Raw genomic sequence first — 18,910 nt, forward strand, 5'->3', positions numbered from 1 at the left:
CAACTCTACAAACTTGCAGAGAAAAAGCAAAGATCGCAGACAAAGCAGCAGGGATCAGGCTGATGTGAAAACGTTAACAGCCACGCTGGATGCAAAAGCACCAAGCGTGGGAGATGCTGCAGGGCTTACTCGACTCAGCCCTGTTGGAAAGCCGTGTGGCATCACCTGGAGAAGGTTTACAGCCCCTTACCTGTGTCCCAGCAGTTTTATTCCTTAGTACATACCCCAGGGAAACTCCTTTGCACATATGAGAGATGCACACACAGGAGCAGTCACAGCAGCACGGCTCACGGTGGCAGTAACCTGGAAAATCCAAATATCCATCGATGGGGACGGGATGGGACAGCGTGGAACATTCACATAAGGGTCCTTCACTGGCACAGAATGAATTACCAGACACGCGAAAGTATGGATAAATCTTAGTAAAACATGGAGGGAAACGTATCTCCAAAGAAGAATATATATAGCATGACACCCTTTCCATAACATTAAAAACTGAAACCAAAATATGCATTCAGAAATGCACATCGATTTGATAAATCTGCACAAAATGGAAACAAAGGAAAGGCGCTCCCAGGTCTCAGGGTGAAGGTGCCTCCCGTGAACGCGGCAGGGACAGGTGGGGGCCCTCGGTGAAACGCAGTCATTGTCGAGATTTCAGCTTCGGTTTGGGTGGTGGGTTTGCAGGTGCCTCCATGATTTAAAGTAACAGATTAAAGAACCGACTGTGTAAATAACGACATCCAGCGTGGACCAGTGAAGGGAGCATATCATGAACCGAAGGTGACGATCCCTCCAATTCTCTGCACTTGTTGTCCATTTAAAAAGAAGACTGTGGGTCTTCCCTGGTAGTCCATTGGTTAAGACTCTGCGCTTCCAGGGTTCGATCTCTGGTCAGAGGAGATCCCACAGGCCACACGGTGTGGCCAAAAAAAGAAGACTGTGACCAGAAGCTACACAGGATGCCTCCGAACTAATAAGAGAAAGACAATCGGATAGAAAAACAGAATATGCAAAATTCACGGAAGAGGGACCACGAATGCTCCACGGAGATGTGAGAAGATGATAAACCTCGTGAATAATCAAGGAAACGTGGAGGTAACTCGCTATCCCAGCCCCATCACGTGGGCGAGACTAACGCTACCACCTGCATCAGGGGTGGAGAAGCCGCAACACTCGTACTCCGCTAGTGAGAACGTGAGTGAGGACAGATACCTTAGAGGGAAAAAATACTGAAAAAACCTAGTAAAGTTCAAAGGTGCTGCTGCTCTTTTGGAGATATAAGTGGCCCCCGTTCCTTCACAGCAGAAGAATTTCATCTGGACACCCGGGCACCCTTTCCCTGTGGACCTACATGTCCAAATTCAGGACAGTGGGGTGTGAGCCAGGTGTCTTGTGCCAGCTTCTGAGAACCACGCAAAGAGATCCTACAAGCGTCCCCTTTCGAGGTCTTCAGCGCCCTGTCTGTGCCTCGGCTGAGAACCTGCACGGAGCATCAGAGCTCACAGAGGAGGCGGGAGATGGGAGGGACGTGGGTCCCCGATGGGCTGGGATGGACCAGCAGCCTGGACAACCTTCCAGACTCACGTGGGAGTGACACGAACATCCATGTCATCTAACCACCCTCCTCTCCAGTTTCGTGCCTCCCTGGGGGGACATAGACGAGTCCACAGTCAGGTCAGCAGGCCTTCCTCCGTGACCCAGCACCAGTGAAGAAGGAGTCGATTCTACTGGGCTAATAGGCACAGGGCGACCCCCAAGCAAATTCTGGTCTGGTCACCATGAAGGAGTGGCCACGGGGCAGCCACGGGGCAGCCACTGGGCGTCCACGGCAATGCCCTGCCTGCAAACCCAGCAGGCGTCTTCCTCACCTGTCTTGACCTCCCTCCCCATCCCCCCAGCCCCCTCTCTGCCATTCCTCCCACCCCTCGGCTGTCCAAGCCTCGCCCCCACCTGTGACACTTAATTTGACGTGTCGGGCGGGCTGGGCCACAAGAGCCCAGGCAGCATGTGAGGCTATTTCTGGGTGTGTCGGTGAGGGTGTAAGCAGATGGCCTTCCCCGTGCAGCGGTCCTCACCCAATCCTGGAGGCCTGGAGAGAGGAGCGGGGAGGGGGGGACGGGAGGTGGGTTCGCCCCTGCCTGAGCTGGGACATCCATCTTCTCCTGCCCTCAGACATCCACACTCCTGCTCCGTGGACCTTCGGACTCAGACTGAACGACAGCGCCGTCCTCCTGGTCCCCAGCCCGCAGGTGGCAGGTCATGGGCCCGCTCGGCCTCCACGGTTGCGTGAGCCAACCCCTCATAAAGGGTCTCTTCTGTTCCGTATCTCTCCCACTGGCTCTGTCTCTCCACAGAACCCTGACCAACACACCCGCTCCGAACCGCTGCCGTTCTGCTCTCAGCCCCCTGGTGCGACCCCACCTGCAGCTGTCTCCCTGGGAGAAGTCCGCCCCGGGCGCCCTGCATACTGACGCAGCTGACACACGTGAGCGCCCACCGCCAGTCTGAAGCCCTCGGGCAGCGCCCAGCCTCAGACCCTCTGACTGCGGGGTCTTCTCCTTGGTCTTTCTCCAGTGAACTGGCAGTTACCTTGTTTTTGCCACAGATTAAGCCACTCACGCTTCAGCCACGAGAGGCCGTGCAACACTGCAGTGTCCCATCCCTCCTCCACCTGGGCCATCGGCAAAAGGGTCCCCAGAGAGCAGACGACGTGGCGGCCATCCTAACAGGGGCGATGACGGTGGTGGCTTCTGTTCTGGGCTTATCACTAACTGGGTCTCCACCACGTTACTGGACAAAATGAATCGGATAGGGCTTCCCTGGTGGTGCCGTGGTTGGGAGTCCACCTGCCGATGCAGGGGACGCGGGTTCGTGCCCCGGTCCGGGAAGATCCCACATGCTGTGGAGTGGCTGGGCCCGTGAGCCGTGGCCGCTGAGCCTGCGCGTCCGGAGCCTGTGCTCCGCAACGGGAGAGGCCCCAACAGTGAGAGGCCCGCGTACCGCATAAAAAAAAAAAAAAAAATGAATCGGATAATGTGAAGTTTAGCTATTAACCTAATATGAGGGAGTTCGATTTTGCCAAGTTGGGTTTTTACTATGATGAAGCTATTTTCCTACAGAAAAAGTGAACGTGCTTTGGAACGGAAGAAGACGGGTCAGGAGTTCGAATGTGTTTTCGTCTTGAGGGACCGAGCTGCGTCGTGCAGGGGCAGACTCTGCCTGGTGCCACCACAGCAGGTGAGGTGCGTCTGAGCCCCCACTCCAGGAGGAGGAAGGGACGCGGAGGCCCCTCACTCTGGGAAAGAGGGCAAGGTCCTCGGCCTCAAACCCAGGGGCCTCGTCTTCCACTGGCATCCCGGGCTGTCAGACCCCAGACCCAGCGAGGCAAGTACCCCACCCCCAAGGCCGGCCCTCAGAACACGGCCGTCACGGAACCAGTTCTGGCCCAGGGCCCCTGAGGGGCCCACGCGGGGGGCTTCTGAGAGGGACTTGCCTACCAACAGGGGAAGCCGCAAGGAGGAGTCCCCGCCCTCTCCTTCCCGAATTGGGAAGCTGTTTTTGAGATGACAGGAGCTGTGAGCTGATGAGTGAGGTGATGACAGACAGGGAGCAGCTGGGTGGCGCTGCTGTCACTTCTGGCCATCAGAGACCACCTCAGGAAGCCAGGGAAGGGCAGGCTGGGACGTCCCCATCTTGTTCCCAAGGCAAACCCAGAGGGCAGACACCTCGGGCCACGAGCCAGACAACAGCCCCGGTCATGAAAACGGTGGGTGCCGGCCTGGGCCTCATTCGGAGGCCCTCAAAGTCGGGGGGCAGGGCACATGGCCCATTAAACCAAGTCAGGACCAGTGTGCCTGGCGCCGCAGGGCCGTGGAGGCCAGTGGAGGCAGAAGTAGGAGGCGCGGACAAGCGCTGACGCCCAGGAGGACGGGTGAGCCTGGGGCTCCGTGAGCCCAGAGCCGTCTTCTCTGCCCTGGGAGTGCGCCAAGTTCCCGCCTCTGACACCGGGACACGGGGCCTCACAGCCAAGGCAACCCCACAGCAACGGCCCCATCGCTAGGCGGAGACCCAAGGGCCAGCAAGGGGCTCCTCCGGGAAGAGGCAGGAACCCAAAACAGACCGTCGGGGGAGGGAGCGGGACCCTAGGGCCCCTCAGACCCACTCTCCCACGGGTCCTCCCTGCCGTCCCCGTCTGACTGCTCAGAGAGACCAGGACAGGACAGAAGTGGACCGGCCCAGCCGCCCACCGTCACTCGCTCACACCCCGCCCCTCAGACGCCCCTCCGCAGCTATCAAGAGACTGGACACATCAAACAGGCAGAGCAGTGCCACGTTCCATACAAAACTGTAAACGAGAGTCTTTAAAACGACAGAGGGCTCCTTAGTCCCAAACTCTGAGCCAGAGGCCCCCACCCAGGGACCCCAGGGGAAGAGACCTCCGCCCACTCTGTCCTCCCTTCCCACCCAGGCCCCCAGCAGGCGGAGGTGGGACCCTTCCCGCTCTGGCTCAGGCCGTACACACGGGCGCCCACGCTGGGCGGACCGGCCGAGCAGGGGCTGAGGTCCGTGGTCCGAAGGATTCCTGAGATGAAGAAGCGGCCGGGGGTCGCCCGCCCCCCCCCCCCCCCGCCCGGGTTCGGGCACTCTCAGCACCTAGCCCCGTCGGGAGCCCGCCCCCACCCCGTCCCATGCAAACCGTGCGCCTGCAGCCACGCGTCTCAGCGCCCTCGGGCGGCCCCTGTCACGTGTCCAGGGCGTCTCGCGTGGGTGAGGGCCCGTGGGGGCGGCCCGGCTGGCCGTGCAGCGGCGCGTGCGGCGGCACCGAGTTGCGCTGGGGGGCCGGGGGCTGCAGCTCCAGAGCCAGCGCGGGTGGTGGGAAGTCGCGCACCTGGCGGCGGTACTCCAGAAAGGTGCAGGCCTTGGTGGCGAGCGCCACCACGTTCTTGCCCACGAAGATGGCCGAGACGCGGCTGTCGCGGAAGAGCGCCATGTTGGCGGCGCGCGCCAGCGCGGCCACCACGTTGACGGTGGCGAGGCTGAGCACCGGGTAGAGCATCATGCGCTGCGGCGCGATGTGCTCGCCCTGCATGCTGACCTCGCTGAGCGCCACGCACGGCAGAACCAGCAGCAGCATGTAGCAGTAGAAGAAGGTGAGGCCCTCGGCCCAGAGCGGCAGCGCGCTGCGCGGCGGCTCCCACAGGCTGGCCTGCATGTCCAACAGGTCCAGCAGGTCCAGCGCCACCCAGAAGAGGCGGCCGCGCAGGTCCTCGCGCTTCCGGAAGGTGCGCACGTACTCCATGCGGTCTAGCGCCACGAGCAGCAGGAAGAGGCCGGGCACGCACACCGACAGCAGCAGCGTCAGCGCCTTGCGCGCCAGCGGGTCGGCCGCGCCGCGCCGCGCCGCCTTGTAGTTCTGGAAGATGAAGTAGAGCTTGATCTCCAGCACGAAGATGTAGAGGAACCAGAGAATCATGGCGTAGCCGCGCTTGGCCGTGCGCACCTCGGCGCCTACCCACACGGCCACGTAGCGCAACACCAGCAGGAAGCACACGTCGCCCACCAACACGATGATGCACACGCCGATCTTGCGCGGGCCCTGGTTCTGCTCCACCAGGTACGCGTCCATGACCGCCATGCTGCCCATGATCACCAGCGTGGTCAGGCACACGTGGCGCCGGTCCGGGGGCGGCAGCACCATGGTCGGCCGCCGGGGCCCCGACCTGGGCGCGCGCAGTCCCACGCTAGGCGGGACGAGGCCCGGCGGCGGCGGCGGCGGCGGCGGCGGCGCTGCTCAGCCCTCGGGCATGGCGCGGGGCCTGTCCAGCCGCCCCGAGGGCGCCGCAGCTCCCGGCTGGCGAGCTCAGAATCTGAGGAGATCAGAGCAGACAGAGTCAGGATGCGGAGGGGGCGGCCTCTCCCACCCCGGCGACGTGCTTCCCGCGAGGGGCGCTGTCCCCACTCGGGGCCCCAGGCCTCGGCCGCACGCACGCGCCGATGTGCGCACGGGGGGCCGCGAGCCAGAGCGGGGCCTCCAGGGGGCGCCGCAGCCCCACCTGAGACCCGAGACCTCGTTCCCGCCACCGCCGGGGAGGAAATGGAACGGAAGTGGCTTCTCCCCGCCGCGCGCGCGTCCCCGGGGACCCGGAGGTTTGTCCCTGCTGGGCCCACGCCGCCGTCCCTCCGGCTCTGGCGGCCTGCACCGCAGGCCCGGGTTTCCGTCCCGTGGCCGTTCCCGCGGGAGCTCGGGCGTCCTCGCTCCCGGCGCCGCGCTGGGCGGGAGGCGGGCCCGCGCTCTCCGCTCTGCGCGCTCAGGGAAGGCCGGAGGAGCCGGAGCTCTGGACAGGTTTCCCGATCCAGGACTGAGAGTCATCCAGGCCTGCGGATTCCATCCCAAAAGCCTCTCCGTGTTTCCCAACCCCTGCCTCGCAGCCCCTGCATCTTCCCTCCCTGCCTCGGCAGACTCAGTCTCCCCTCCGGTCCACCGTTCACAGGGCGTGTGGACCAGTCTCTGCCCTGCTCCCATCGTGGCTCCCTACTGCCCTGGCTGCGTCTCCTGCCGTGTACATTCCCCCAGCCCCGGCGCCAGCTCACCCACGCCGCCCTGCTCACCATGAAGGGGTGGTCCCCCTGCCACTCCCTCCCCCCTGCCCTTGGGGGCAATCTCAGGAAGCCCTCCCTCGGCTAACGCCCACCTGGGCCTGCTTTGGGTTCCACGGCCCCCTGCACCCCTCTCACACCCCTGGCACTGGTTGTCATGGCTGTGCTGGTCAGAGTTCCGCCGCAGGCTGCGGGTCCCCACACCTGTGCCCGTTCACACCTGGGGGACGATGGAGGCCCTGCGCCCTCACCCACCCGAAAGTCACTTGCAGGCTCACTCCCAGCCAGTCTCCCCATCCCTCCTGTCCCTCCCACAGCACCCCTGGCCCCAGGGCTCTGTTTACTGCCCTGTCTAGACAAGGACATAAAATTTAATGTCACGTGTGACTGTGGAGCCAGTGCCCAGCCTGCCCCTGGTGATACCGCAGCCCCCACTGCCTGGGGAAGGAGGTCCCCTTCCAAGTCGGCACCTCCACCCCTGCCCTCACTGCAGTGCTGCCCCACCCAGCACCCACCTCCCAGGAGTCCCTGCCGCCACATCCAGGGCCCCCAACCACTCTGAGCTCGGCCGCGTCGAGTAGTAGGTGCCTCGGGAGGGTCATCGGCCTATTATGCCCCTGCCTCCACACTTCCGTGAGCTGCTGCTCCCCCCTCACACACACACCCTGTGTCCGCCGCCACTGAGTGGACACGCTTGACCCACGAAGCCCACCCTCCCCGCCCCCCCGCCACACACACACACACACACACACACACACACACACCTGGGCCTCCTGTGGCTGCAGCAGCGGCCTGGGAATTTCCTTCATCCCAGCCCTTGGCCAACTAGCCAAACAGCCGCTGCACCACTAACCCCTTCCTCCCCACCCATACCACGGCTCACTCACTCATCAAACATGCGCGGAGGGCTGAGGGTGCCGGGACAGACCCCGTCACAGAGGGAGCCCCGGCCCCTGCCCCAGGCAGCCAGCGCCAGGGCCTGGCCACCCCTCCCCCACACCCTGCCGGGCCTCTCCCTGGGGACTGGCCCCGCTGCCCTGGCCGGCCCGGGCCCGGCCCGGTGCCTCCTGCACGCCCCACTGCCCGGACCTCACAGACTCCGGAGCCTCCGGGCCCTTCACTGCCCGCCTCCTCCCCGGCGCCTCACACGCCCTCCAGCCCCAACCGTCCCTCAGTGCCCACAAGCGGTGGCAGCGGGGGAGAAAAGGGCCGCCCTCCCCCGGCCCCAGCCCGATCGGACAGAGGGCGGTGAAGGGGTTGGGCCGCTCCCGCAGCTGCGTCTCCGCTCCTCTGACCCCACCGCCCGCTCCCCCGCCAGGCCTCACCCCTGCAGCGCCGCCCCTGCATCCCGCCGCCCCTGCGGCCGGAGAGTCGGGGTTCACCGGGAGCCCCAGCCCGCGCGCCCTGCCCGCGCGCCCTGCCCTCACTTACCCGCCGCCGGCCAGATGCTGCGCCGTGCCCGGGCCGACTCTGCGGAGCCCGTAGGTGCGCGGGGCCGAGGCCGCGCTCTTCCGCGCTCAGCTGCGCCCCCAGCCCGCGCGCGCGCCCCACCCCCGGCCAGAGGCCCCGCCCCGCGCTCCCGGCCGCCTGCGCCCGCCTGACGGCGATGGGGGTCCCCGCGACCCCGCCCCCTCCGCAGCGCCAGTTGCCAGGGCGACGGCACTGCGCAGCAACGGCCCCCGGGACCTATGACACTGGGCAGCCTGACGCCCCCAGGGTCCACGCGCAAGCCCGGGAAGTCTCCTGTCCACCGTCCTCACCCAACAGCCGGAGAATCGCCCCGCGGGCGCCTCAGTTCCGCTCACACCCTGAAATTCCACCGCAGCCCGTACCCGGGCCACCCACCAGTGTGACCCCGATCGCCTGCGACAGGCGGCCTGCGGGACCCTGTGCCTTACCCGCGGAGCTAGCCCCGACGTGGGGGCCGGGCTGCCCGCCGACTATCTGCAGGTGGCCCCCCCGGGACCTCGTTTGGGGACACGGCGCCGCGTCCCAGAGAAGCCCTGCATCCTGGGTTTCTCCAGCCTTCCCGGTTCTTATCTGAGGGCGCAGAGCAGGGCCACTGGGCAGCCCTCATCCTCTTCTCCAGCCATCCAGGGAGCACGCTAGGGTTTGGAGGCTCGGGCTTCCTTCCCCCCACCGGAGTCCCCACCCTGTCCTCACTGAGCACTGCCCCCAACATGCCAGCCATGCCCACCCCAGGATGGAGGAGGGGACCGCACCGGCTGCCTGCCTGCTGCCTCTGACAGGAGGAGACCAGGTCAGAGGGTGAAGGGACACCCCGGATCCCTCGCACCTGGTCGGCTTGCACCGAGGCCCCACATGTGCCTGGTTCCACACAGGTGGCTGAGTCTGTGCAGGTGACGGGATCTGCCGCCCTCCACCAGCACCGGGGGCCGGCCAGGGGTGCACCGGGGCCAGCAGGGAGTGAGGGTAGCAGGCCCGCCGCCCTGGGCCGTCCATGAGAGGCACACGTGAGGTGCTGAGATGCTCTTGGGCTGAGCCCTCAGGACGGCTGACTGGGGGTTACCAGCCCCCATAGCCACTCACACACTTGCTCTCACGGGAAGAAGTGTAGTCAGGACCCAAAAGCTGCCTCACTGCCCAGGGAGGGGCCCCAGACCCAGGGATGGTATACCTTCCCCAGGAGGCCTCCAGGGACAAAGGGCCTGGGTAGCAAGGCCACTTCCTGCAGCATGGAGGGAGGAGGCCCAGGGAGCACAGGTTCCGTCTGGCCAGCGGGCACCACCAGCAACCACCTGCCACAACCACCCTAGCAGGCCCAGGAGGCAGAGGAGGGCCGGAAGCACCTCCAGGGCCCCATGAGCCCACACCACAGCCCACACGGCCTGCTCCCTCCCTCCACCCTCCGCTCTCAGGGAGGGGCTGCCCCCAGGACACCCTGCCCATCTCCTCTCTCCCTCTGCCCTCCCCACCTCACCTAAGGGCTGCTGGGAAGGCCCGATCTTTAACCCCCGTCCTGCTTGCCTGGGTCAGTGTTCCAAACACCACACACCCCATCGCCACCCCGGCACCCAGTTCTTGCGTCTCAATCCCCTTATCTGTGTGTCACCGGCTAGCGCCAGGCCCAGAGCCCTTGGGACGTGGGCCGGCTCCCTCCGGAGGATGTCGTTAACTTAAGGGCCTTGAGATCTGGGATCATCCAGGTTATCAGGTGGGCCACTGTCATCACAAGTGTCCTATTGGGAGGGAGGCAGGGGTGCAAACGCGCGCTGAGGGACTGCCGAGGGGGTCTCTGTGTGAGGACTGCGCCCAGGAGACCGTCCTTCTGGAGCCACGTGTGATGAAGTGACCAGGTGAATTGTCAGGGCACCTGTAGTTTACCCTAAGTGGTCCACAATACAATGTACATTTATTTCTACACACACACTCACTTCAATAAAGAGAAACCAAATGTGGCAGGACAGTAAGAGTTGCCCAATCGAGACCAAGGATTTATATATATATATATATATATATATACACACACATATATATACACACACACACACACATATATATATACACACACACACACACACATATATTTTTTGGCGGGGGGGGGGGGGGCCACACGGCTTGTGGGATCTTAGTTCTCTGACCAGGGATTGAACCTAGGCCCTTGGCAGTGGGAGCGCCGAATCTTAACCACTGGATCGCCAGGGAAGTCCCTGTTGTCTTTTTCTTTTATGTCTCCTGGGTTCCGTTTGAGGTGAGATGGGATAAACCCTGTCTCATTCGCTGAGCGCAGCTGTAAAAAGAAGGTAATGCATGAGGCACTGAGGGCGCTGAAGCCTGAGGAGACTCGGGGGAGGACGAGAACGTGGAGCACCACCAACCTGGTGGTGAGTTTCTGGATCTTCCCCCATATCCCCAGGCTGGACTCTGCCTGGTCCAGAAGCCAGACGTGGGGACATGGCAGGGACAGAGAGCTCCAGGAGGGGCCCCCTAGTTCTGGCTCAGGGAGGGAAAGAAGAGAGACTGGGAGAAGAGAGATTGAGAGGGGGGGTTCCGTTTACTGCTTCGGGGCACCTGGGCAATTCTACCTCCACCCAGGCTGCAGTCAAGGCATCAGAGTTTTAGGGAGAAGACTCTCCTCTCCAGTCAGAGGAGACGTGGTCCCAGGGGGTGGGACCCAGTTGCCTCGAGCAGACGGGGAGAGCCAGGCCCTTCTCTCTTTCCCAAGATGGCAGGCACAGTCAGGGGGAGTGTGCAGGAGGGTGGGGTGACTAAAGCCCCCAACTTCTGCCAGAGGACTGGAAAGGGGAGCCCCAGGGAGCCCGAAAGTAACGGAGGCATGCCGGAGGAGGGGCTCCAGAAGGCAACCCGCGAAGCTGTTCATGACTTTTGGGCTCCACCCCAAGCCACGTGTGCCCGGGTCCAGTCCCAAGTGTCCCCCTGAGTCCGAGGACTGAACTACAGTGCACAGCACTGCACGAGTCCCACACTGGCCGCTGGGCAGTGCCTGCACGGGACGGGTTCAAACAACACTGCAGAGCCTCTGAAAACAGTACTGACATTGAAACCACTACCCACAGAAGGCTATTTGGAATTTTCTGCCTGAACCCAACTGGGTTGATTGCATGCTAAAACAAAAATATCACCATTCTCAATAGGATTTAAACAAGACCAGATATTCATAACATACCGTTTGAATGTGCAGAATACAATCCAAAATGACTCTGCATATGAAGAGCCAGGAAAATCCAACCCACAAGGGAAAAGAAAATCCAACGCCATCATGTCACAAATATTCTCAACAAAATATTAGCAGATAGAAGCAAGCAACATAAAAAATAAAAACAAAGGAATACCACAACCAAAGGGAGGTTATCTCAGGAAAACAAGGCTGGTTCAACATGTGAACATAAATCAGTGTGATCCACCATATTAACGATCTAAAGAAGAAACCGTGTGGTCATATCAATTCATGCACAGAAAGCATTTAACAGAATTCAATATCCATCCATGATAAATACTCTCAGCAAACCAGAAATAGGAGAAATTTTACTAGATTTAATAAAGCGTATCTAAAAAGAAAGAAAAAAAGAGACAAAACCAAACTACAACTAACATGATAGTTAATAATGAAGGACTGGGTGTTTTGCCCTAAGATCAGAAACAAGGCAAAGATGTCCACTCTATCCATTACTATCCGCTATTGTACTGGCAGTCCTAGCCAATGCAATAAAATAAGAAAACTAAATAAATGACATACAGAATAGAAGGGGAGAAATAAGACTCACTCTATTCGTAGATGGCATGAAAGTCTATGTAGAAAATCCCAAAAGTTCTACCAAAAAAAAAAAATCTGAGTACTAATAAGTGAGGTTAGCAAGGTTGCAGGATACAAGGTCAAAACGACTTCAATCCTGCTTCTCCTGGAAGCAAACAACTGAAAACCAAAATTTTTAAAGCAATAACATTTACTTTAGCTCCCCCCAAAATTAAATACTTGCGTATAAATCTAACAAGACACATACAGGATTTATATGCGGAAAATGTCTGTTCAAATTCTTTACACATTTTTCCATTGCGTTATGGTCCTTTTATTGTTGAGTTGTAAGAAGGAATTCTTTTTATGTTTTGGATACAAGTCTCTTACCAGATATGTCATTTGAAAATATTTTCTCCAATTCTGTGGGTTGTCTTTTCAATTTTTTTGATGGTGTCCTCTGGAGCTTAAAAACTTTTGATGACACATGCCGCAACGAAGATCCCACGTACCGCAACTAAGACCCAGCGCAGCCAAAGTAAATAAATAAATATTAAAAAAAAAAAAAAACCTTTTGATGAAGTTGTTTATCTATCTCATCATTTGTTGCTGGTGCTTTCGGTATCATATCTAAGAAGGTTTTGCCTAACCCTAGTCATAAAGATTTTCCCCCATGTTTTCTTCTAAGAATTTTATAGGTTTAGGTTTTACGTTTAGGTCTATGATCCATTTTTAGTTAAATTTTATGTATGCTGTAAGAAAGGGATCTGTTATGGGTTAAATTATGGTGCCCCAAAAGATATGCTGAAGTCCCAGTACCTGTGAGTGGGACCTTATTTGGAAATAGAGTCTTCGCAGATGTAATCAGCTTAAATTGAGGTCATATTGGAGTAGGGTGGGCCCTAAATCCAATGACTAGTGTCCTTACAAGGAAAGAGAGATTTGAAGACACAGACACATACACAGAGGAAAGAAGATCATGTGATGACAGAGGCAGCCCTTGGAGTGATGCAGCTGCAAACCAAGGAATGCCAAGGCTTGCTGGCCACCACCGGAAGCAGGAGCAAATTCTCACTCAGAGCGCCCAGAAGGAACCACCCCCGCCAGCACCTTGATCTCAGACCTCTAGCCCGCAGAACTGTGAGAGAACAAATTTCTATTATAAGCCGTCCAGTTTGTGGTCATTTATTACAGCAGCCCTAAGAAACTAATACAGGATCCAGTTTACTTCCTTTGCATATAAAAATTTCATTCTTTTGCATATCCAGTTGTCCCAGTACCGTTTGTTGAAAAGACTTCCCTTTCCCACTGAATTGTCTTGGCACCCTTTCAAAAATCAATTGACCACAAATGCAAGGGTTTATTTCTGGATTCTCAATTCTGTTCCATTGGTCTATATGTCTACTCTTATTACAGGACCACACTGTCTTTTCTTTTTTTATATTTATTTATTTATTTTGGCTGTGCCGGGTCTTAGTTGCGGCACACAGGATCTTTAGTTGCGGCATGCAAACTCTTAGTTGTGGCATGTGGGGTCTAGTTCCCTGACCAGGGTTTGAACCCGGGCCCCCTGCATTGGGAGCATGGAGTCCTAGCCACTGGACTACCAGGGAAGTCCCGCACACTGTCTTTTTTTTTTTTTTCAAATAAACAATAATTTTATAGATAATTTTAGGAGGTATGAATGTGATAAAGAATGCTTCGGGTGGGGTGTGCTACTTTATTATTTTTTTAATATAAACTTATTTACTTATTATTTTTTTTTTTTTTGGCTGTGTTGGGTCTTTGTTGCTGTGCGCGGGCTTTCTCTAGTTGCGGCGAGCGGGGGCTACTCTTGGTTGCGGTGCGTGGGCTTCTCATTGCGGTGGCTTCTCTTGTTGCGGAGCACGGGCTCCAGGCACGCGGGCTTCAGTAGTTGTGGCTCGTGGGCTCTAGAGCACGGGCTCAGTAGTTGTGGCACACAGGCTTAGTTGCTCTGCGGCATGTAGGATCTTCCTGGACCAGGGCTCGAACCCGTGTACCCTGCATTGGCAGGCGGATTCTTTTTTTTTTTAACATCTTTATTGGAGTATAATTGCTTTACAATGGTGTGTTAGTTTCTGCCGTATAACTGCACACTGTCTTGATTACTGTAGCTTGTGGTAAGTTTTGAGATTGAGAAGTGTGAATCCTCCAACTATGTTGTTCTTTTTTGAGATTGTTTTGGCTATTCTGTATCCCTTGCATTTCCATGTGATTTTAGGATCAGTTCGTCACTTTTGAAAAAAGCCATCTGAGGTTTTGATAGGGACTGCATTGAATCTATAGATCAATTTGGTGATAAACGTAAGATGTCTTTTCCATTTATTTAGACCTTCTTTAATTTCCTTCACCTGTGTTTTGTAGTATTTAGAGGACAAATTTTACCCAACATTTGGTTAAATTTATTCCTAGTCTATTCTTTTTGATGCTGTTGTAAGTGAAATTGTTTTCCTTAACTTCATTTTTGGATTATTCACTGCTAGTGCATAGAAATACAATGGCCTTTTGCATATTGATCTTGTATCCTGCAGCCTTGCTGAACTCATATATTAATCCTAATATTTTTTTGTGGATTCCTCAGGATTTTCTATATACAAGTTCTTGTCATCTGCAAATATAGTTCTACTTCTTCATTTCCAACCTGGATGCCGTTTTTTTTTTTTTTTTACTTGCTTAATTGCCCTGGCTGGAACCTCCAATATAATGTTGAACAGAAGAGACAAGAGTAAACATCCTTGCCTTGTTCCTGATCTTGGGGGAAAGCTTTCAATATTTCACCATTAAGTATTATGTCAACTGTGGAGTTTGGGTAGATTCCTTTCATCAGGTTGAGGAAGTTCCTTTCTATTCCTTGTTTGTTGAATGTGACCAATTAGCTCTAACTAAGGTGTGAAGGTGAGTCAACAGAGAAGGGATAGTACTTTCACTAAATCGGACATCCGTATGCAAACAAAAACAAAAACCCTCAACCTAAACCTCAAATCTCATACAAAAATTAACTCAAAATGGATCATACACCTAAATGTAAAACTATAAAACTTTTAGAAGGTAATGTAAACGGAAATCTTCAGGACCTGGTGCCGGTCAAAAACAAACAAACAAACATGACACCAAAAGCACACTCCATAAACAATAAATTGATAAACTGGACTTCATCAAAATCAAAAACTTTTGCTCTGTAAAATTCAAGTTTCAAGGAACAGTTAATTCCTAACTTAACAAGTTCTTCCAGAAAATAGGTGGCAAAGGCTGTGATGAGACCAATGTAATCTTGATTCCAAAACATAATAAGGAACATATGAAGAAAAGAAAGAAAATTATAGACCTTATTTCACTTCAAGCATAGATATGAATGTTCTAAATAAAATTTTAGCTAACCAAAACCAACTGTATATTTAAAAGTTATAGTATGATCAAATAGGACTTCTCACAGGAATGCAAGGATGGTTTGACTTGGGAAAGGGTGTTGATGTGTTAATATAATGTAATTCATTACAATAAAGTAAAGGAGAAAATCATATGATTGTCTTGATTAATAAAGACAAAGCACTTAATAGTTATGATTCTAAAACAGCTCCTAGGAAAATAAGAGTGGAAGGAAACTTTCTAAAACCTATAAAGAATTGGGACTTCCCTGGTGATCCAGTGGTAAAGAATCCGCCTTACAATGCAGGGGACGTGAGTTCAATCCCTGGTCAGGGAACTAGGATCCCACATGCCGCGAGGCAACTAAGCCCGCGTGTCACAAACTACAGAGCCCACGTGCCCTGGAGCCTGTGCACCGCAACTACAGAGAAACCCACGCACGGCAGCAAAGAGCCTGCACGCCGCAACGAAAGATCCTGCACGCCGCAACTAAGACCCAACAAGCCAAAAGTAAAAATAAGATAAATAAATAATAAATCTTTAAAAAAAAAAAAGCTGTAATAAGTTATGTACCGAAAGAGCACAGCAAGCACCATACTTAATGGAGAACCTTAGCTACATGCCCTTGAAGACTGAGAAGAAGCGTTAGCAAGGCGGCCAAAATGAAACTACCATCATCACAGTATCTTCCTACACCAGCAACAGTAGGCAATAAATCTCTTCATATAGAACCCCTACTGGTTCTGCTCCTCTGGTTGGACCCTGATGAAACACACGGTGATAAAAGCAGCGTAGTATTGGTACATGAACTGACCAGTGGAACAGAAGGGAGGTCGGGATAGATGGGAGCTGAATATGGAGAAGGCCCAGATCAACGAGGACAGGATACGTCTGTGTGTAGACGGTGTTGGAAACTGGCTCACCACGTGGAAGAGACCTGGATTCCTGCCTGACACCACACACAGAGGTGGACTCTGAATGGAGTGAAGACCTAAACGTTGAAGAAAAAACTGACAGAAGGAAACGTAGGAGAATATGACACAAGAGAGGGAAGCATGTCTTCAAATATTAATTGTAAAAAGCAAGAGGCAAAAACATGATGAATCAATTAAAACAAACTTTAAATTTTCTATTCAACAAAGGGAAACCGTGAGCAAACTTTTAGACAGATGACAGAACGCAGAAGATATTTATAACGTGTAAAACCAATGAAGGGGGCTTCCCTGGTGGCACAGTGGTTGAGAGTCCGCCTGCCGATGCAGGGGACAGGGGTTCGTGCCCTGGTCCGGGAGGATCCCACATGCCGCGGATAGGCTGGGCCCGTGGGCCATGGCCGCTGAGCCTGCACGTCCGGAGCCTGTGCTCCGCAATGGGAGAGGCCGTAGCAGTGAGAGGCCCGCGTACCACAAAAAAAAAAAAAAAAAAAAAAAAAAAAAACCAATGACGGATTCTCGAATTTTCAAGGAACTTCTGCAAAGCAATTTTTGAAAGTCAGCCGCCCCCAAACACCAACAATTAAAGGATATGACCAGCCAGTTACAGAAGAGGAAGGCCCCCAAAACTAAGCAAGTGCATGAAAAGATGGTCAAATTCAATGATTAGAGAAATGTCAAGTAAACCTGCAGAAGCTAGGACATGCTGAGGGAGGGTCACAGGGACCGAGGATGTAGGAACTGGTGGGACCATGGACTGGAACATCCAACCGACCACCTGGAGAACTCACTGGTCTGCTCCAGGTGTGCACCCCAAAGCCCTGCTCCCACAGGTCCACCCAAGAGCAGGGGCTTTTGTGAGGCAGCCAGGGTGTCCACGTGTAGGAAATGGTAAATGTAGTGAATCTGGGACCTTATCCGCTGGGCAGAAGCAGCGAAGAGCTGTACAGACAGCTTCGAGGATGGAGCTTTAAACACACAATACAGGGAATTCCCTGGCGGTCCAGTGGTTAGGGCTCTGGACTTTCACTCCTGAGGGCACGGGTTCAATGCCTGGTCAGGGAACTAAGATCCCACAAACCACTCGACAAAAAAAAATAAAGTAAAATAAATAAAATACAATAAAACACAATACAAAGCGGAAAGAAACAGAATAGGGAAACACAAAGACTTGAGTTGATTAGGGCCACAGTTCCCAAACTGTGTGTGTGCCGAGGCACCCCAGGGTGCTACAATGAATTCTCAGGGGCACTACAGGGTATTTTCCATTTTTGAGGGAAACACGGGATATAGAGCATGCCAGACACATTGTGAATAATTCGACTGAACTCAGAGTTTCCATATTGGATTGCACTGCTTTCCTTTCTAAGATATCTCTTTGCAAAGCTGGTTTAACAGCAGTTGCTGAAATAAAAAAGCAAACACCAGGCAAAAATCCACATGGATCAGGTAATGCAGGTGGCAGTGTCCAATGTGATTAAGGTTTGAAAAAGTGTGTAGAGTCTAACAGTTTCAGATATCCTATTGATAAGTAATTGTAGTTTCTAAGAATTAAGGTTTTTTTCAATTCATGTGTTATTGGTTTGTTTGGGGTTTTGGGTTTGTTTTCTAAACTGCTACTAAGTTGTTAGTACCTAAACACTTATTAAGCTCTTTGGCCACAATACACAGAAGTGTTAAGTATTTCTCTGGACCAAGAGGTGCTGTGAAAAAAATTACTGAGCCATTCATTGCAAGCGCCATGAGCTGAGAAAGTGCAGGAACCCTGAGTTAGGGCAATGCTAGCTGCCAAAACAATCAGACCCAAGAAACAACTTTAGGGGGAGCTAGCAGTCACCGCGACCTTCCTCCCAAGGGAGACGAGCCAGGGTGCCCCATCTGGTCCCTGCCCCTGGCTCACCTCCCAGGGGCTCTGCGGACTGCACGGCTGTCTCCATCAAGCCATGCCTGGCTCTCGATGACCCAGAGATCCTCTAAAACTGAACTAAAAACAGGAATGCCTGCACACCCACATTCATCATAGCATGTTCTTCACAACAGCCAAGAGCTGCAAGTAACCCAAATGTCCACTGAAAGATGAGGGGGTAAGCCTATGGAGGTCTATTACTCAGCCTTAAAGAGGCAGGAAATCCTGACGCCTGCTACAACACGGATGAACCTCGAGGCCTTAATCTCAGTGAAATAAGGCAGTCACAAAAGGACAGATCCTGTGTGAGTCCACTCATGTGAGGTTCCCAGAAGAGTCAGATTCACAGAAACGGAAAGGATGGTGGGGGCCCGGGGCTGGGGGAGGGGGGATTAGTGTTTAGTGGGGACAGAGTTTCTGTGCTGTGTAAGAAGTTCTGGAGATCTGTGGCGCAGCTGTGACTATTTTAACACTGTCGAGCTGTGCACTTAAAAACGGTCAGGATGGCAGAAGAGAGAATGAAAGCATGCCGTTTCCAGGGGCGTGGATGCGATTAGAGGTCATCACACTCGGGGACGCAAGTCAGGCGAAGAGAAATATGACATGACGTCATTTATATGTGGAAACAACTAATACACATGGATGTATTTACAGAACAGAAACACACTCACAGACATAGGAAACAAACTTACGGTTTCCAAAGGGGAAAGGAGGTGGGGAAGGATATAGGAGCCTGGGATTCATAGATACAGTCCTACTATACATAAAATAGGTAACAAGGATTTTTTTTTTTTTGCGTTTTGACAAATTTATTTAACCATGAAATGACCACCCCAATCTAGATAAAAGGCAACAAGGATTTACTGTACA

General features: G+C 54.5%; 1 protein-coding gene across 1 annotated transcript; it reads right to left on the reverse strand.

Annotated features, from left to right (window-relative positions):
• Nucleotides 1-4,744: 4,744 nt before the first annotated feature.
• On the reverse strand, nt 4,745-5,701 carry TMEM121 (transmembrane protein 121). Its single transcript, XM_065872950.1, has one exon. It carries the CDS (start codon nt 5,699-5,701, stop codon nt 4,745-4,747), a length of 957 nt encoding a protein of 318 aa, XP_065729022.1.
• Nucleotides 5,702-18,910: the final 13,209 nt, after the last annotated feature.

The sequence above is a fragment of the Phocoena phocoena genome, chromosome 2 (assembly GCF_963924675.1).
Source record: "Phocoena phocoena chromosome 2, mPhoPho1.1, whole genome shotgun sequence".
NCBI classification, from domain to species: Eukaryota; Metazoa; Chordata; class Mammalia; order Artiodactyla; family Phocoenidae; genus Phocoena; species Phocoena phocoena.

Bases quoted from the DNA above. Each gene is read 5' to 3' on its own strand.
- TMEM121 (XM_065872950.1), bottom strand. From the start codon at position 5,701: ATGGTGCTGCCGCCCCCGGACCGGCGCCACGTGTGCCTGACCACGCTG.